At 45.1% G+C, this 20,847-nt stretch overlaps 1 protein-coding gene and 1 long non-coding RNA gene across 2 annotated transcripts; both read left to right on the forward strand.

Annotated features, from left to right (window-relative positions):
• The first annotated feature begins 2,381 nt into the window (after positions 1-2,381).
• Positions 2,382-5,855, forward strand: LOC119656998. Its single transcript, XM_038063738.1, has one exon. The coding sequence runs from the start codon at positions 2,382-2,384 to the stop codon at positions 5,853-5,855; it is 3,474 nt and encodes a 1,157-aa protein (XP_037919666.1).
• Positions 5,856-10,179: 4,324 nt separating this feature from the next.
• On the forward strand, positions 10,180-19,194 carry LOC119658020. The gene is made up of 3 exons (XR_005250194.1): positions 10,180-10,539; positions 18,654-18,796; positions 18,855-19,194. It is a non-coding gene; the product is annotated as an uncharacterized LOC119658020 (long non-coding RNA).
• The last annotated feature ends 1,653 nt before the right edge of the window (positions 19,195-20,847 follow it).

Raw genomic sequence — 20,847 nt, forward strand, 5'->3', positions numbered from 1 at the left:
TGAACTCATCAGGAGACGTCGCCTGCTAGACGTAGGACCCCCAAAGTTTGCCATTAGCTAATTTAACGCCGAAACTCCAGCTGCAGCCTTCAGGAGCCAAAGCAAGGTACCCGTAACCAAAAGCCACAACAGAGAAGAACGAACCGCTCCCTGTGAGCAACCCCTAAGACATCCTTCCTGAATAGATTTCTGTCCGGCCAATATATGGCTCTTTTTCCACTGTAGCCTTTGGTGACTCATAAATCGCCGCGTATGAGGCATAACTGAAGGCGCTTTTGATTTCCTTGAATGATTTCAAGGCGTATTCTTTATCGGATACCGAATTATCAGCTTTTGCCGTTAATTCATGGAACGCTATCCCCGTGAATTTCCCGTAGGCGGGTATGTGACCTTGTAGCACGGTATATATTCCAAATGTGTTACCCCAGGGCATCCATTCTCTGTATTACTAGCGCAGGAATGATGTCATCCGAGCTAAATGTCCCTTGCTCCCCTTCCAGTGATACTACTTTGCATGCGAGAGTCCAATCTTTCGGTTGAGGGCTGTATGCACCTATCGGCCATCAAATGAATTTTCGTTTGACTCTGTAGAAAACCCAGCTACTCATTTTGCTCTTTGATAAGGATCAGCTTCAACTTGCCTCAAAAGAGTTGGTATCTTCGCAAAAGTGTGTCCAATGATAATCATTTAGCCGACCTTATCCTCTTCTCTAATTTAGTTGAGGAATGCGACAAATCATCTGACGGTCCAAAGTCCCTAGTAAAACCGGCAGCCTGTTTGCTCCTGAATATCAGGGTTCTGGAACTCCGATCGTGAAAGTTCTCGGCCTATCAGCTCTTTCTCTTGCTTAGCAGCATCCAAGTGGAGCTGTTGAAGTTATTCTGGAAACCAAGTTCATGTAGGACCTCATCACCATTACGTACCTCTTCTGTCCTTTCAAAATTGGCACAATCTGGCGGTTGTGGTTTGGACGGAGAGCGCCGTGCACCAAGCCAACTATTGTGCGAATTGAAATAGTTGGGAGATCAGCACCAAACTGCCACAGCCTTTTTGGCTGCAGCAAATCACGGAGAGCACATAGGTCCCCTGGTATTATCGGATTCGAGTTCTTTGGACACACCGACAGCCATCGTAAAAAAAATCCATGGCGTAATTGGCGAGGTGTCTCGTGATACGTCAAACCAAGGCAGCTAGTAGACGATGGTACCGTTAACAGCCACCGTTTCTAAATTAAGAAACTAAAGTGCTTCCATGTCCGTTGTTGCGTGGAAAGTGTCCGAACAACTTCTTAAGTAGATCATCAGGCAATTGTTGGTTTTCGCTACTTCACATGATCCCTAGACTGGCTATTAGAGACTTGCGGCTATTACATATGATTCCGAACCGATAGTCCATTCCAATCATCCACGATATTCAACCCCCTATCTTGGACTTAGCCAAGGCGTAACATTATTTTTGGACTATGCAATGCAGCGCAATCCTTTCTGAAATTTATCCGCTCCATACTGCAAAACCTCGAGTTTCGCTCAGCAAGACTGCAGTACTAGCGGTCGTGAGTTTTTAGCCGCGTTTGTAATGAAATAGTTCCGGTATTCTCTTGAAAACACACCGTTCATAGTGTTCACGGATCATAATCCTCTCAATTTTCAAACAGAAGTCCGGCAAAACGTCCCCTCGCCAATTCCGGCACTTGGGCTTTATCAGTCAATTAACTTTTAACGATTAACGTATATCAAGATAACATAACGTAGCTTTTAACGCATTATCACGCATCGCAGAGGTCAAGATCAGCGTAAAAGTATTCCCTTTTCCAGCATTGGGGCGAACCCTTCGTAAAACGGCGTGCCTAAAAGATCGCATAGGACGCTGAAGTCGGCCCTACTTGGTCACAAGTTTTGCCGCTCTTTCTGCTTGGTCTCCGGATAGCCAATACGGATTGTTACGTCCGCTCAAGGACTCAATACGAAAACTGTCAATCAGAAGAGTGCCGTCATGCCCGGGGATATCGAAACCAGAACAAATGTCCCAATTACAATGGATACCTGCCGAAGGCCTCTTCGAGCAAGGCCAACACCTGCCTACTTTTTCCATCATAACCACTAGCAGTAGCTGCACAAAAAAAATAATCATTAATCCTTAATTACCCTAATTATCAATTGTCTCCCTATTTACTTAATAATCGATTAGGATCCTGATTTCCAACTACATAACTGAAGAGATAATATAATTACAATTAAAAGATACTTTAAGGCCCAATTACTGTTTACTGTTTATTATTTTCAAATAATTCTGGATTTTAGTATAAAAGGGCGGGAATGTTCCAATTCTCATCATAAATCTTCAAATCAACGAAGTCACAAAACCTAGCAAAATTTCAACAATGGATCTATTGCTTTTGTCACCACCAAAACCTGAGCAAACCGAACAATTGCGGCATGTAGCTGCAGGCACTATTGCAGATCCTTACCAGCTCGCTAAGGATCTACAATTATCCGACGATTCTGATTCCGAAGAAAGCTTTTCTGTGGGAAAACCAGAGCAAGCCGTAAAGAGTAGCTTTTGCCTATTCAAGGATATGCCATTATTAGGTGATTCAACTGGACAACCTTCAGCGGCAGTTAACAACCAACAATCATGGAATGAGCATTTGGATAGCAATGGACAAAGGATTGCCCGAAAAGGGGAGGATAGGGAGAATCATCTGGTAGATGATCTTCAGCTGTCGGATGATTCCGATTTTGAGGACGTCCCGACGAAACCGAACCACGTCAGTGATCTTCTGTCACCGTTAAATCCAGGCACCGAAAGGAAGACTGCTTCTACATGGGGAGCAAACGAGGAACAAAGGATTGCCCGAAAAGGAGAGAATCATCTGGCAGATGATCTTCAGCTGTCGGATGATTCCGATTTTGAGGACGTCCCGACGAAACCGAACCAAGTCAGTGATCTTATGTCACCGTTAAATCCAGGCACCGAAAGGAAGACTGCTTCTACATGGGGAGCAAACGAGGAACAAAGGATTGCCCGAAAAGGAGAGAATCATCTGGCAGATGATCTTCAGCTGTCGGATGATTCCGATTTTGAGGATGTCCCGACGAAACCGAACCAAGTCAGTGATCTTCTGTTACCGTTAAATCCGGGCACCGAAAGGAAGACTGCTTCTACATGGGGAGCAGCCGAGGAAGACGTCCCGAAACAAGTTGGTAGCTGTCTTCCAAATTTTCAATTCAATGGACAAAGGATTGCCCGAAAAGGGGAGGATAATTTTAGGTCCTATCAGCTAGCGGATGATCTTCAGCTATCGGATGATTCCGATTTTGAGGACGTCCCAACAAGTCAGCAATTGTGTGATCTTCTGCCGCGGTTAAATCCAGGCACCGAATGGACTGCTGCTTCTACACGGGGATCAAACGATGAAGACGTCCCGAAGCAAGTTGGTAGCTGTCTTCCCACTTTGCAACAATTCAATGGAATTGTCCCTGGAAATGGTTCGTATTCACTTCTAAATGATCTGGAACTTTCGGAGGATTCTGATTCTGATAGCGACTTCGGTGCAGTACAGCCCGAGCAAGTAAGTTCATTTCACAGCAACCAGGTAGAACATGAGCCTGTATTGAATATTGGAGACCCTTTGCATGCTCCGATAAAACGTATGCCAGAGGAATTTGTTGAGGTGAAACCACAAAGTAAACGAGACCCAGAAGGTTTGCCTCGGTCGGATTCATTTAGAAGGAGCATTGGAATGTCGGATGTAGTTGTAATTCAGCCCTCGGGGCCATTAGCATTGCAACATGGTCAAAAGATAGACATTATTTCCAACGAATTGGTGAAACCAGCAGTGGATTCTACCGTAAAATTGGCTCCAGCAGGTGATTCAAAAGCCGATGGAAAGACGATAGAAAGGAATTCTTTACATCGAATCCAAGGTGAGAAACAGAGAAGCAAAGGGTTGTCAAGACATGCGGTCACTGTAGATAGTGCAGGCCGCAATCCGCAAAAAGTGAGAACTACACCAATTAGCGAAATCTACAATGGAAGACAAACTACGAAACCAATGAAGGTTGCAGCGATTCTGCCAAGTGGCTCTAGACCAGAACAAAAGTCGTCTGCTCCATCATTAGATCCTCTCCCAGAGAATTACACCTTACCAGTAGCAAGAAAGGTGCGGACCAGTACCTTTACGAAAAAAGACATTGAAAATCAGATTTCCCGTGGGAAGGAACTGTTGCAAAAGGCAAGCGATAGCAACTGCGAAGATGAAGGTAATGGTAAAAAAATATTGAGCTCCGGGTTACCTACGAAAAAGACTACCGCAAATATGTCTGTAGGACCTGAACGAAACAAGCAGGAGATCTCCAAGGAAATTGACAAATCAATGGTTGATTCTAAGGAGATAAATCAACAAATAACTAAAGGCAGCAAAACTGATGAGCATGAGAGAAGGACTCCAAAAGGTTCCGAAATGGAAGGCCTCATTTCTCGTGGGAAGGAAAACAAGCGCAACTCCGCAAATCAATCAACCAAGCATAGTACTTCTAAACGGAAAGGTGGCCCATCTAACGAGGGTATCATTCAGATTTCTGAAGCATATCAAAAGAAACAAGCGATCACAAATGAAACGGGAAAATCTTCGGATTTTATAAATAAAACCGAAGCAAATGGAGATGGCACGCATCAGAAGTTATTGCATAAGATGGACGTACCAAAACCACATAAACGTAATGACAAAGCCATGTTGAGACGTACAAAAAAGAGCCCAGACGTAGTCCACAATAAGAATGAGGGCCGAAAAGGCGAAGCGCATCACCAGTTATTGCATAAGATGGACGAACCGAAACCACATAAGCGTAATGCCAAAGAAATGTTGGACTCAAGATCGCCCACCGACAAGGACGAAAAGTCTGCAAATAGAGACGGCAAAACTGACAGACGTACAAAAAAGAGCGCAGACGTAGTCCATAATAAGAATGAGGGCCGAAAAGACGAAGCGCATCACCAGTTATTGCATAAGATGGACGAACCAAAACCACACAAAGAAATGTTGGGCTCAAGGTCGTCTACCGACAAGGACGAAAAGCCTGCAAACAGAGACGGCAAAACTGGCAGACGTACAAAAAAGAACCTAGACGTAGTCCATAATAAGAATGAGGGCAGAAAAGACGAGGCGCATAAGATGGAGGAACCAAAACCGAATAAACGTAATGCAAAAGAAATGTTGGGCTCGAGGTGGTCTATTGGAAAGGACGAGAAGTCTGAAGGAAATTTTACTCAAGAGACAGAACCACCTCGAAAGAAGCACAAGATCGCAAACGAAAGTAAAAAACCAACGTCGGATTCTCAAATGAGAATCAGTGAAGATAGCACGACCGATAAGCACGAGCGAAAGTCCTCAAAAGGATCCCACAGTGAAAATAAGGATAGAAGAATAGAGGCACCTCATCCTCAATTTAAAGAGATGCCCTCTCCAAAAATCGATGGCAAATCTCTGAAAAAAAAAGAAACCGCTAATGCTCCGGCGATCAACAAAGATTTCATACAGGATCCTGGGGTCAAGAATCTCAGCGATATCGATAAGTTCAAAATTCTGCGCCAGGAATATATCGTACTCATGGAGTTACTAAAGAAACCTGCCAATTTAGTGGTCGAGTTGAAAAGCGTGCTAGATCAAAAAAAGAAATCTGGCACAGCAAAGGAAGTGATGGCACTAAAAGAGACAATCCTAGTTGTGGGAAGAGAACTAAGGTCGGAAAGTTTTCAAAGCCAGAAAAGGAAACTGAAGCAATTACGAGATCAGTTGGAATCATTAAAACGAATTATTAGGAATAAGAACAAAACTGGTACTCTCGATTTTTAATATGGTAAATTGGGAGGGTTTTTAGGTGTAATTTTATAATTATTGTGTGTGATGTAAACGTAGTATAAGAATAAATTTAAGAAAAAAAATAGCCTCGTTTTCCTCAGTTATTCCCATTTCTCTAATAATGAAACTGCATCCAGATGTTCCACCATGGTACATCCCTTGATGACATGACTGTCTTGGCCGGACAGCTGTCGTCATATGCGTTCGCTCCTGATGTCACCGCCTCCTTGAAGGTGGGCAATGTTGTTGCTCAAGTGCGTTGGGTAGGATTCCCAATTGGTTTTCTTGTCAATGTCAAAGGTTGAGGGTTCATCCGACATCCTCCAAATCCTGACCATTCCGTTCATTAGGTTATATCTAGTGCCTCCTGTCTGGTGCTGGTCACAAATGTTGGAGTGTTCCCTACGTTGTATATTTCTAACTTATTGCTAAGAATAAATTCGGGAAGGTGTGTACGATTGGTGTCGCTGCTTCCCCAGACTTCGGTGGAGCCCGGCTGTCGTCTCCTGGGAAGTATCCCGATGCTACAACTGCCTCTCGAGTGCTTCTCCCGGCTTCCAATGAGACTTGGATAGCCACAAGGTCCCCGGTTAAGAACTCTGAAAGACATATGTATTTTAAATTACGTTTGAGAATTATGCAAGCGGTTTTTCACAAGAGGAGTCCCAAATTACCTGCATGCTTCCTCCTTGTAGACCGCGAATCTGCCCCCGGTACACCCAGGGCCAGGAAGTTTATCTGGGTTATCTTAGTGCTGGCCATTGGCTCCGTTATTGTTTGGAGCTCTTCTCCACTGTCGGAGTGTCACCCTCCTCCTCCGACATGGCGCTTTCCTGCGCGTCGCTGTCCATTCTGCGTCTTAGGTCTAGGTCGTCCAGCTTCTGCTCTTCAGTGGGCAGGTCTATTTCCCTGGTTGATCCAGTCCTTTCCGCCTCTATGGCTTCCGAGACTTCTTCAGGGACCTCGGTAAGTTTTTCACCCGATGCCTCCTCCGAGGTCTCTTTACTCCGGTTTTCCCTGTGCACATGCACGGGTGTGTTGCCAAATCGGTAGTTGATATCACAACTGCGACGTTTAATTACCTCCAGGGATCGGTCATCTACCCCGATCGTGAGGAGTTTACCCTTGCCCTCCACCTTGCTTCTTCAAAAGCCATAGTCGGGAGATCCATATTCGAGAGATAGTTTTCAGTCGGGGGTAACTCATCCTCAGAGAGAGATAGGTTGGCTTCAGGGAGCTAAGTTCCGCATCAGTCTATTCTGCAGTGCACTGCTTGACCCCCAAGCTAAACTGCATTAGAAACTGGCCTTCACACGCATGAGTGAATCATATTTCAAAGGAGTAAATTTTACAAAACAACCTCCGGGGCAGCAATGGGCAACTCTCTCTCACCGCTGCTATGCGAGGTATTTATGGAGAACTGGTGGAGACTGGGGCACACTCGAGATTCTGGATCAGATACGTGGACAATGTATTAGCAATTATCAAAATGGAAGAACCAGGGACAATCCTCTCAACCGGACACAGGAACATCGAGTTTACCATGGAGATCGAAAAGGAAAGGGAGATACCGTTCCTGGGCCCAAAAACCACGATTTCCACAGTGCCCGTCAGATCTTGCCATCAGCGAGCTTTGCTCTTCTTTATTTCGCTACGGAGTCTCCTTTTGGCTGATGCGATTTCCACTGTCCACAAATCCATAAAAGGTTTGCCACGTCTCGATGGTATGATATGGAGGCTCCGCGGGCCGTCGTTAACAGTTCATAACTGTCTGATAGTGTCGGCTGCAGCGCCATCGCTCCCAGGATTACCCTCCAGCACGGCCCCGCCTGTTCCAAGCGTTTCAACAAACCTCCCGGTGTTCACTTTCGCGACATTCGATGCATAGAAAGAGCGCCAGGTTGACGCACACTGAGAGTTTGTGCCCATCACTTCGAAGGCAATGTATTAATGGTCGCTTGCCGAGAAGTCTTCCAGAACTCGCAACCTGTCTGTGTTTCCCTCGCAGCCCGGGCGCCAGAACGTTGGGGTGGATCCAGTGTTTAGAACTACCAGTCCTCTTCTCGCCGCCATTTCCCTCTGGAGTCCGTGTGAGGCTTGCCCCATTCAAATGCCCTAGCATTGACATCACCCCCGACCGGGGTGTGCCTAAGATAGCGTCCTCCAAAGCATCAAACCTGCGGCGAAATTCCGGCATCGTCTCGGCATCGGCGTAAAATAAACACCAAAAAGCGATATCCCTGAACACTGAATCGAGACGTCCTCTCGGCCTTGGGTAAGAACCCTTAAGAAGGGTGCCGTCCCGAACCCAGATGCGGTACTTGATATGTCAGGGTCCTGGGTCTTTGTATTGATACTGCTCACTAATGAGTACTAAATAAGCTTTGGTCTCCGCAGTGAACCTGCGGTAGCAACTCGTGATCGGTTGCATGAAGGAAAACAAAAATTTTTCTCCCAGAAGGCCTTTTCTTTTGATGCTTCGTCCTTCGTAAGCAAAGGTTTTTCTGATGATGCGACGTGTTGTTGTCTCTTGTTCCTCTTCACCTTCTTCTTTTGAGCCCTGGATAGTACCTTAGTGAAGACTCCTTCAGATGTCTTTTCCTCCCTTTGTTTTTTCCCCAGTTCACTCTGCAATGGGCTGCCTGTGATTCGTGTGGTACTTATAGTGTTCTCGTCGGAAGGCGCGATTGTGTCTGCTTTCAACGGATTTTCTCTTATTCTCCATATCCGTCCATAATATGTAATCCTGTCCAGGAGCTCCTCCAGTTCCATTAGCCCATTTTTCACCCCTTTCCTGACGTTTTCTGGAGGAACGTAGCAGATCGCATTCGCATTCACAACTACCGCGCATTTCTTAATAAGTCTTTCCTCTTCTCTTCCTACCCCAGTTCCCTGAGGCCTAACCTATGATTAGCTGATCCTGGAACTCACGGACGGGTCAGCGTTCGCTCGGGGTAACGAGGTCTACTAATACCGGTTCAATGCACACTACCTGACCAGGATCCCGAAGGGGCTGGCTCCTGATAAATGCCACAACTACCACCTTGGCAGAGCTAGGCTCACATCACCCCATCGACGTCGACAAGGAGTTGTCGACGGTTCCTGGGACTCCCAGTGTATATCGGAGTGTATCGGTTATTGGCAGTTCTTTACCGAGAAATTTTCTCGAGACTACTACCTAGGACGCAGATATTATGCCAGCTAGGGGGTCAGAACTACTTGCTAGGGCACCTCGGGGATGCCACTCCCAGTATCATAAGCCACCCGTTAAGGATCATTGACTACACCTAAGGGGGCGTGGGGTTGACTATTACCTATTCCAGCTGTGCCGCGAATATTTTCAATTCAACCCGCAAACAATCGGCTAATCACGGTCGCTCGACTTCTCTTATTGCAAGGATATCCCCTACGCTCTTGCCTGCCATACTTTTTCTGCAGAAGGTAAGATTACCATTGCTTGATGGGGGACGGGTCCTAAATGTCTCCGGAAGTCATTACCACGGGGAGCATTCTTAAGGTGAAAAAGAGAAAGATGGATTGAAGAGACAGCAGGATAACTGGGATTCTCTACACTGAATTGCCATCGCATGTGCCAACTGGCTTCGGGTTAGTGTTCTAGACGCAACACGCAGAGCAGCGAGGAGCAGAGCTGCGCCGCTAAATTTAGGAATAATTTTTACTTTTCATTTTTTCTAAATGAGATTCAATCAAGGAAAAATTACTGAGTTATTTTCAATACATCTCCCCAAGTGTCATCACCCACCCTTCGTAGCCTGCTATCGCTCCACCTTCAAAGTCATTCCAAGTTTGTCCTTTTAAATTTTAATTCTTTCCAAGACTTTCCTACTAGACTAACAATTCAGTTACCCTCTCAAGCAATTAGAGCCTAAATGTATTAATCCCACCATTTCGTCCTTATATACACGACAATTTGCGGATAACAACTAACGCCTTCGGGGATCTTACAAAATGGACGGAAGCATAATGGTCCTCTAAGCTCCAAAAAAATTCATGGGCATGTCCTTTAAGGATCAATTTCTCTCGTGCCGGGAACATCCGTTTTAGATTGAAGGCGAGCCGAGCCCACTTCTTAGAATTCTCTTGAAATCCCGTGAAACGGCCGACGTCCTTGCTAGATTGCCCAGTGTCCGACACTAAAGGTAAAGCGGGAAGTAGTGAGACGAGACGAGGACTCTATGGGTCTCCCTTAGTAAACGAATATAAATGTAACTCAGGAGCTTACAGCGTAATTGATTAATGCGTCGAAATGGCTGTCACGACTGAGTTAAAAATAATTTATTTTTTAACACGGCGGAGCTTATGGAAATTGGTTTTTAATAGGTCGATGAGGTGCTTTAATTAATTGCTCTTGAATATATTGCGCATATATTGGAACGCCTGGGGTGGTGTCTACCTGAATTTCGGCAGCCCTTCAGTTGGGTGGCGAGTATCTAGCCCAGGGTACGGTTCATTTTGTAATGATTTAATTAAATTTTAAATATCCGGAACTCTCCGAATTCTATTTGACACTCAATGCTTTTGCGGATGTAATTGGAGATTTTTTAAGTGGCCTGTGTTCGGAGGGAAAGTTCGAAACATTTCGGGATGCAGTATATTCTGTGTGGAATAGATGTATCTATTTCAAGATGGTCCTTCTTCCAATACTTGAATGGAGATGGTATGTTGGTAATTTGGTTTCTGTTTGCTTCCGCTAGATTTAATTAATTAATATGAATATTTTTTGATGGAGTGTAAAAGATATTATATTTCGCCTGAAGTGTATATTTCTAAATTTGAATTATTGGAAAGAAGACAAAATATCCCGATTCAATCAAGTTGAACTTAATTATTTGGAAATATTTGGAAAATAATTTCAAGAAGCTAATTGAGCAAAGTTTTTGAACGAGCTACCAACTCTTAGATAGCTTATAGCATTACAGACTGAATCGTCCCTGCCAGAACCTTCCCCTTCGTCCTTACCGAGAATAGCGGAAGAAATGGAAGCCGTGCACCCTACTGGCTTAACGCTGAGCGGCCCAGAGACCGTAAACATGGGAAGGCACTAAGCAAACGACAAAAGAAGCCTAGGTACGGTAATGTCCGAAGAAATCGGACGCAAGAAAGCGGAATCTTCAGCGGAACTGGTAACCCCGGCGAGAACCACACTGGATACACCAGACTCTGCTGTCAGCGGGTAATGCACGCAAGAAGCGTAAGACTAACACATCTGTGGTGGCCAATGCTTTATTTTGCTTCGCACCAGGGTCTACATTCACGCGTCCCGCGGAGATTAGGACCGGTGTGCCGAGAGGTGATCAAATCAGCGGGAGAGATCTCAATGAAGCTGGCCCTCCCATAGGAATACGGACACGAAGGCGGGAAGGAAGAGGAAGCAACCTCAGTTTTGACTGCTGCCGTGGGAGTCTCCTCCAAAGATGGCAAAATATCAAAGGGAACATTTATCATAATCCGGGAAAGAGTATGAAAAAAAAATGCACTAATGGGGCTGAGTTAAAGTGGCTTCAGCAAGTATTCCCGGCTTTGAGTTCTGGCGGTCGGCCCAAGTTCACTATTGTGAACACTGGGCTGCGTAGGACAAAAAATGTTAGATATTGGTTTCCCCGCCTTTGAAGGAAGGCAGAGGACATCATCCGAATGTTGGGTGAGTAGAACTCGGGCATGGACTTTAGACACTGGAAGGTAAAGTTCATGAAAATTAGGAAGGACAAATTTGAAAACGTGGAGGGTATGATATTCAAACTGGACCAAAAGGGTCTGAATAGGCTCAGGGGAAGCTCACCATATGGTGCTCCACTTTTTCTTAGATAGACTGAAATTCAATCATATCAGGAAATAGTAAACCATCATCTCCATGTTTAGAGCGAAGAACAATAATGGTCTTCGACTCACATAATATAGAGCAAACTGCAGCATTTTTCCACAGTAGAGTTGCGGAAACGCGGAAGGTAGTACACACAGTGCCAGAACACCCGTCTGGCGATTCGCACTGATACTAGGGACTACGGTGTGAATCCTACCTGTTAGTAACTACACCATTTACGGAACAGACGGAAAAAAGAAAGCCAGAGGCATAAATGGAACTGACTTGATGCCAGTTCGAGTGATCGAATCTATCATCAACGGCGCAACAAGCGGTATCCGGTCTAGGCCTGCCTTATTGAGAAACCCCAGACATCCCGGTTTTGCGCCGAGGTCCACCAATTCGATATCCCTAAAAGCTGTCTGGCGTCCTGACCTACGCCATCACACCATTTTAGGCAGGGTCTGCCTCGCCTTATTTTTCAACCATAGATCTCGCCCTTATAGACTTTCTGGGCTGGATCATCCTCATCCATACGGATTAAGTAACCCGCCCACCGTAACCTATCGAGCCGGATTTGATCCACAACCCGCCGGTCATGGTATCGCTCATAGATATCGTCGTTATGCAGGCTATGGAATCGTCCATCCTCATGTAGGGGGCCAAAAATTCTTCGGAGGATTCTTCTCTCGAACGCGGCTAAGAGTTCGCAATTTTTCTTGCTATCAACCCAGGTCTCCGAGAAATACATAAGGACTGGCAAGATCATAGTCTTGTACAGTAAGAACTTTGACCCTATGGTGAGACGTTTTGAGCGGAAGAGTTTTTGTAAGCTGAAATAGGCTCTGTTGGCTGACAACAAACGTGCGCGGATTTCATCATCGTAGTTGTTATCGGTTGTGATTTTCGAACCTAGATAAGAGAAATTATCAACGGTCTCAAAGTTCTAGCCTCCTATTTTGGTTTTTCCCATTTGACCAGTGTGGTTTGCTGTTGTTGGTTGGTTGATTTTCGGTGCTGACGTTCCCACCATATATTTTGTCTTGCCTTCATTGATGTGCAGCCCAAGATCTCGCGCCAATAGCCGTCTGCTCGATTTGGATGAAGGCAGATTGTAGGTCTTGGGTGGTTCTTCCCATGATGTCGATATCGTCAACATAGGCCAGTAGTTGGGTGGACTTAAAGAGGATCGTGCTTCTTGCATTTACCTCAGCATCACGGATCACTTTCTCGAGGGCCAGGTTAAAGAGGACGCATGATAGCGCATCCCCTTGTCGTAGACCGTTGTTGATGTCGAATGACCTTGAGAGTGATCGTGCTGCTTTTATCTGGCTTCGCACATTGGTCAGGGTCAGCCTATACAGTTTATCAATTTCGGCGGGATACCGAATTCTCTCATGGCCGTGTCCAGTTTTACACTGGTTATGATATCATAGGCGGCTTTAAAGTCGATGAATAGATGGTGCAATTGGTGTTAAGTTCAGTTTCCATCGCTTGCCGCAGAGAGAAAATCTGATCTGTTGCTGATTTGCCTGGAGTGAAGCTTCTTTGGTATGATCCAATGATGTTCTGGGCGTATGGGACTATCCGACCTAGCTAGATAGTGGAGAATATCTTATAGATGGTACTCAGCAACATGATACCTCTATAATTGCTGCAATGTGCGATAACTCCCTTTTTATCTTTGAGGCAGATAACGCCTCTTTGCCAGTCGTCAGGCATTGATTCGCTGTTTCACACCTTGATCATAAGTTGATGAACCACTTTTTGTAATTGCTCGCCTCCATATTTAACCAATTCGGCTGTAATTCCATCGGATCCTGGTGACTTATGATTTTTAAGCCGATAAATTGCACGGACTGTTTCTTCTATACTTGGTGGTGGTAGTATTTGTCCGTCGTCTTCAGTTAGCGGGACCTCCAACTCGCTAAAGTTCTGTTTGTTCAGGAGTTCATCAAAGTACCCAACCCATCGCACCAGTATGCCCATTCTGTCGGAAATCAGGTTTCCCTCTTTGTCTCGGTAGGAAGGGCATCAAGGTGTATAACGCTGCATCCTGCTGACTGCAGGGGGCAGGCTTCGAGGGTTCGTTCTACTACCTTGTAGAAGGTATCCTTCTCCGACTCTGCAGTCTCCGCTGTAGGGGCGTGAACGTTACAGATGCTTATATTTCTAAATTTGCCTCGCAAGCGCGGAGTGCATAGTCGTTCGCTTATGTTTTTGAAGCCGATAACAGCAGGTTTTATTTTTTGGCTAACTAAGAAATCTACTTCGAGTACATGGTTTACTGGATGGCCACTATAATATATGGTGTATTGGCTCTTCTCCAGGAAACCGGTCCCTGTTCAAAGCATCTCCTGCAGTGCTGTTACATCAGCCCTATATTGGGACAGAGTACCGGCTACCAGTTAGGCAGCTCCATCTCGACGAGCGCAATGCTGACCACATTGCCTCCCGCAATGTACTTTAGTGTCCGGTTGCGGTCTTGAGTGAAGTGCTTTAACACACTTCAAGGCCTTGGTCCATTATGGATTGTTGCACTAACGATTATAATTTTCCGAGTTATCAGAATCTCAGCCGATGCCGAATTTTACCTAATACTAGCACTAAGGATTTAGACTCGGACAATCCTACCTACTTAAACGATAGGGGTGCTAGTGGTAGTAGACGATGGTAGGTTAATGAGAGAATCCATCAGGAAATCCCCGCAACATCGAGTACGTATGCAGAATGGTGTATTTCTGCATGGTTTGAAACAGACTGTGTAAGAGTGCCAGGACATCAAGGGAAGCCGTGAAGGATGTTGGTATAATATCTGCAGCTGACAATATTATGGGAACTACAACTACCAGCTTTTTTTTTTCGGTCAATGTTACTATTATGGGGGATAGCATCATATCATTAATATACATGGAGCGACCCGTCTTGTCAACTAACAGTTCGTCAGGGTTGTTGTGCAGTATGTGGCGATCAGTTAGAACTTGCCGGCCCCAATAATGCTTATAGCAGAATTATCGCGTATTGCCTACGACTCATATCGATAAACCGGACATGCTCCCGTTATCGGCTCATGTTGCTATGCAAGGTTTTGGTGAATCATCTTACATACAGCATTGCACCTGCTCGTTCCGTTGCCGTGCCGTTGCGTGCCATCTAGTGCCATTGCAGTGCAGTCAGAAATGAAATGGTCCAACGTCTCCAACGCCGAACCACATATTCTGCACTGGTCGTTTTCTACCCGTTCTTCCATTATAAGCTTCTTATAAGCTCGGGTAGCGACCACGCCGTTCTGAATGCACTCATAAATCCCCCCGTCTCTTGAAAGAGCTCTCCAGCATATAAACATCTGTTCAACAAATGCAAATCGACAAATGGCTGCCAAAAATAATTCAAGTATTTAACGTGCATTGTCTTCGGCTTTCATTCATCGATCTGCCCTTGGTTCGACTTCACCCCACTCAGAGGATTGTAAGATCGACCCTTCAAGTTAAGTGGAGTCAGCCCACAGTCTGCCTTAGAAACAGCTGCATGCAAGGGACTCGCCCCGACTTGGCGATGATGTTGTGCCGTCACATCAACCACATGCCTACCTCTGATGTCACGAAGCAGGTTCATCCGCTCCACGGCAGAATTTGGATGTTGCATTCGGAATTTGTACATGAAAATTCGTATCCGCCGCTGGATGTTTTTCAGGTGGGTCTTCGTCCACTGCAATATTCGAAATGCATAAGCCAATGAAGCGATAGCGAATATGTTCAGTGCGCCTATTTTATTCTTCCCCGAGAGATTCGATTTCAGTACCAGCTTTACACGTTGCAGAACTTCGGACAGATCCTTCAGAACATGAACTCGAGCATGGGTTCTTTGTAGAATTCCCAGTTATTTGCATGAGTGTGTCTCGGTCATAGCCTGAATGTCGAGGTCACCAACACTATGTCGAACATATGGCTCTTAGTGACCTTTACGAATGGCTTGGATTCGACACTTGTTTAATCCAAATTCCATCTAAATATCAAAGCTGAACATGTGCACTATTCGCGGCAGACTTCTAAGGTGGTCATCAGTACCAGCATACATGTTGATACCATCTAAGTACATTCAGTGTCAGCTCCCACTTAGCACGTAGGCCATATTTTATTGCAAAGTAGCCATAAAAGGGGGTTTAGTGTCATGCAAAACCAAAGGGAACTCAACGAATCCCCCTGCAAGATGCCTCTCCGTTGGTTGATAGGCTAAGAGGTATTGGTATCCTCAGATATACGCAATGATAAGGTGGTGTGCCATCCTTCTGAGATTGTCGCCGAAAACTTTATTAGCTTGGGGTCGATGCGATACAGACGTAGGACATCGATTAGCCATGTATACGCTGCTGAAAGCTTTGGCATAACCGATTTAGCAACTAAAGAGGTTTTTTTGGCGTCTAGTTGCGTGTCCTACAACTACCGAGTTGATAATGAGTTACTCTTTGCAACCCTTTGACCCAACTCGACGCCCTTCTGCTCCTCGAACACAATGATGTTGGCCTAGAGGTGCGCACAAATCTCGGATGTTATGAATTTGTAGCGGCCTGGTAAGCAAGTAATCGGTCTTGTATCCTCGGGGTCCTTCACCGTGCCTTTTTTGGGACAAAGTAGGTGAATGGGGAAATTCCTTCGGTCAACTTATGTTTTGATTTATGCTATGTGCCAACCGACTGATATTTTATGCCAGAAATTCTGTACCCAATCCAGGCATGGGCACCTCCAGTTCTTCGAGCTGTTTATGGCTCGTCAAACCTCCTTTTCGGTAACAAGCGTGAAATGTATGCCAGGCGTAGTGCATGGCGGATGCCTTCGACGGTGATCCATTCAGCTCAGCATACTGGGCGAGTAACCACCAAAGTCGATCCCAATATTCTTTTGCTTCCGTCACCGAAAACTGCACTGTGGGCGTTCTGTTGAGATTCGTTGAGTGATCTGAAAAAACTCTGCTTGCTCCATGTGTACGTCGCATTCTGCGGACGTGTCGAGTGTCTTTCACCATACCGTCGTAACAGACAGAAAGTTTCTGTTCTAGTATGTCCAAAATTTCAACTACGGGTGTTTGACTGGGATCGCATAGTTCCTGTAAACTCTCTGCGCTTTAGTTCTCGCCCATATGATGGCATTGCCAAAGCTGATTTGAATCAGCCTAGCAATGTCCTTTCTTAGTGAGTCCCGCCTATGTATCAAACGAATTTTCCATGGTGTATCTCTTCGGTCGGTCAAATCAATAACGCGAAAGCGAATCTTTTGATCTTGGAATCAGATAGCCATAACTGCACCGCAATACAGAAGAAATAGCAATTGCAACAGCGACATATCAGCATACAGTCGGAATGTAATCTCATAATTGATTTAAGGTAGAATTCTCGGAGTCGCTGGAGATGCATCCCTGGGAATACCTGGTATATGCAAAGCATCTATTTCTGAGAATTTTATGCACACTCTTTGAAATTCGTCTCGAACTACAGCGGAGACTTCAGCTGGACGGTGAAGGATAGTGCTTCGGCGAGTACCAAAACTGTTACCTGCAGTGCAGTGGTGTTGTTGATCCCACCGCCTCTGCCCCCATCGACTTGTGGTCACCAGTTTCCGCGGTGACCTCAAGTCGAACACGCTCCCTGGTGATGGCCAGGATTGCGTCACTACGAGTTATAAAGCGGCACTGGTCTGCGACTCGCTGCATAATCACGTGCGCGAATTGCGGGGAAGGCTCAACGAATCTCTGTTGCAACAAAGGGCGGTAGGATGTTGTACCCAACCCCGCCGTTATTTCGTAGTAGAGGCGGATGATGAAGGGGTTCATTTCCTCAGTCCTCTTCATCCACTGCTTACGCGAACCTGCTGAGGTGGTCGCCACAGATTGTGGCGAAACAGCTGCAGCAAGCAGAACAATGCTGCCTCACGATTAGCGGTTTCGACGCCGTGCTGTCTATTACGGGAGCCCGATCCAATCACCAAGTCAGACGACCGTTCCGGACCTCAAATTTCTCCCCTCTCCCTCTTTTCATTTTTGGGTTTGTTTTTGAAACCTAGCTACCAGATGTGATGATAGCTTCCTCAATGAATAATCTGCAAGACTGCAACGTATCTGTAATTTCCTCAACTTCCTCCTGAGTCGCCGCTGTGGTGTACAACCATTCAAACTGAAGCTATCCATCCCTCCTCCTTTCACAACCGGGCAGCGGTTTTATTATTATTATTATTAATACATATTTACTACACAAATTTCATTCAACTAAAGAATCTTAAGGAATAGAAATCGAAATTTCCCCTATTGAAAATTCGGCAATCTTTGCGGTATGCTCCCTCTGCTTGAAGTTCTTGGGAGAGTCTAATTAACTATCTATTTTGATTCCAAATTATTTATACCAAAATGCTACTTGAAACTGGAACGACACTACAGAGGTGGAACATAATTAATTTTCCTTCCCATTACAAGAAAGTACCACAGGATGAACTCAAATTGATATGCGGCAGGTTGGAATGGCCCCAACTTTCATTAATTAATTTTGAATCCTTAGCGAAATCCTTTAGAATTAACTACACTCATTTCACTCATACAGAAAAGGAAATGGATTAAAACACCCGGCATAGACTTTAATCGTATTTTCAATTAACTCACATCCGTAAAGCAATTACGAAACCACACCGGGAAACTTTCAAAAACTTTCGCATCTTATTTCCACCTGAGTTGCAATTCCTATTATGTCTCCCGTTTTTTCCCACTCTTTCAATGTTCTCATGTCTATGTCCTGTGTATGGAATGTGCAGTCCAATTTCCTTCTTCTCTAGCCATTTCACGCTATTCAGTTATCTCAGCAAGTAGGATGCCATTTATTGCAGCGTGTATTGATGTAAGGGTTGTTGGTTCAAGGGAATCCGAGAAGTTTAAAAGGTTGGTATTCAGCAGCACTTCAGGAGCGCAACTGTTGTAGAATAATTTTTCAGACACAGTCATCGGCTCAGGGAAAGGACGATAACTAGCACTATGGTAGGACGATCCAAGAAGGACTTCGTTCACTGGAAAATAAAGCGAGCAATGGTGGTCTCTTTTGCTACGACCCCCAAATTCACTTGGAGAAAGGCCCTTGGTAATTCAGAAATACCAGCGATTAAAAGATAAGTATCACAAAAATGTCCTTCTCACAGGGATGTTAACACCAAAGTACTAGTCATCAGCGATGTCGTCTCCTAGGAGTTGAGGAGCAGATGTACGTTCGAATCAAAAAATCCAATGGGAGTAAATGCACAGGTGATATATTTATGGAGTGTCCGTATTTCGTTCCGTGAATTTCCCACGGTGTTCAACCTGTCTGTCTCGTGGAGGGGGAAATCAAGGATCATAGAAGACGGAGGACTTAACAAGAGCTACCTTTCGCTGGAGGGAATTCTTATATAAAATTGCGAATTCCATTATGGAATTTGGAAAATATTTCGACGGTCAAATGTTTGTTGAAAAATATTAGTTGAAGGATATGAGCTCGATTTGCAACGGAAGATGGGATAAGGGTGTGGTGTGTGGACAGTATACACAAAATTGTTTTCCTGTTTGTTGAAGTCTAATGTTTATCAATTTTTATAAATATTTTATTTAATTAATTTTAATATATTCCAATATTAAATGTGGAGCTAACTTTTGCATTTGCACTCTGAAAAGACGAACTTCCCATTGCACACGTGCCAATTTTGACTGCTAGTTTAGGGTGTTTGTATTTGCGAATCGTGAGTCTTTCCCACAAAGACAATAATTTCTTCATGGAAATGTGTCACGATATTTAACAGCCCCAACCTCCCGACCTTCATCAAAACTTGAAAGTTGTCAACGAAACACTGCGAGGCAGTATGGGCTGCTTATTCTTCAAATTAAAGTTGTGTAATTCGACAGCTTCTCAGTTGATCTGACCCCGGTAGCCACTGGATGCAGTCTTCCGACGGGTCAAGATTGTTTAGGACCAGACTGGGATTAGGTTCATCTAGTCGACCAGGATCTGTTTGCCCACTGTTGATAAGCGGATCTAGTGGCGAGCTGATCCAGAAAAATAGCCAGGAAATTGTCCTCCCTGCACGAGGAAAGGTACTAATGGGATCCCAAGCAGCTTGGTCACCAATATGCGAACTTAGAGTACCTAGGGCATTTTCAGCTTCAAGTAAGACCCACACCGCGGTAGCTGCGCTAACCGCCAAGAGCAGTGCAATCGGTGCCAACCGCTGTGCTAAAACAAACCACAGAGCCATCTAGAAGCCAGGCCCCAGACAGACTATTGAGCTGGGTGTAGCGACCATAATATGCCTAACCCAAAACCGTCGACGTCGGAGGTCTCCCTAAAGCAAGTGCTGATAAAAAACAGCCACCGAAAGCCAACACAGAAACGAGGCTTTATTGGAGCCTTGATCAGGGGCCAGTACCATAAGGCCAGACATATTCTGAGCAAAATTTAGAATAATAAGAAGGCCGGTACTGGCAACGAGCAGAATGAAAAAGATGACATTAAATACCAAGCAGTTGTCGAAGAATACAATACCAAAAACTTGAGAAACCAGCAGAAGCGCGCCTTTAAACGCAATCGACCTTAAGATGCGGACAGCAAATAGCCTGTACAAACGCGGAAATAGCAATAGCTGGCCGATGAATCACGAATCGCGAAACCTTTCACCACCATGTCCAACGACACTTACGTCTGGTTCTAGCGGATGGTAACTTCGTTATCAGCAAACTGGTGCGACCAGCGTTAAGGCCACGCTCTCGGAAGTGGTTATTGAGCATCTTCTAAACGGGGAAGGGGAAGCTATGATTCGTCCCAAATGGTGCATACGTTCCATATCATAGTGAGCCAGTACCAATTCTCCAACGACTGATAAGTCGTTAAGATCAGCAAAGCCTGCGACGCGTAAGTGAGGTTATTCCATACGACGTGATTTGCCGGAAAACGACCGCTGGAATCTGGTTGCTAAATATCTGCATAGATAAGCGTAAGCTAGTCCAATTTTCCAAAACTCGAAGGGGGAGGGGGAAACACGGTTTTGGCGACCGTACCGATAATAGTGGGAGGTTTGTGGATTTCATTGGTGGAATATAGTTTGAGCACAAAACCTGCATAAGGTCACTTGGGTTTAAACTGACATACTCTTTACGAACTATCAA

Source organism: Hermetia illucens, chromosome 5 (assembly GCF_905115235.1).
Source record: "Hermetia illucens chromosome 5, iHerIll2.2.curated.20191125, whole genome shotgun sequence".
Classification (NCBI taxonomy): domain Eukaryota; kingdom Metazoa; phylum Arthropoda; class Insecta; order Diptera; family Stratiomyidae; genus Hermetia; species Hermetia illucens.

Coding starts and splice junctions, on each gene's coding strand:
- LOC119656998 (XM_038063738.1), top strand. CDS start 2,382: ATGGATCTATTGCTTTTGTCACCACCAAAACCTGAGCAAACCGAACAA.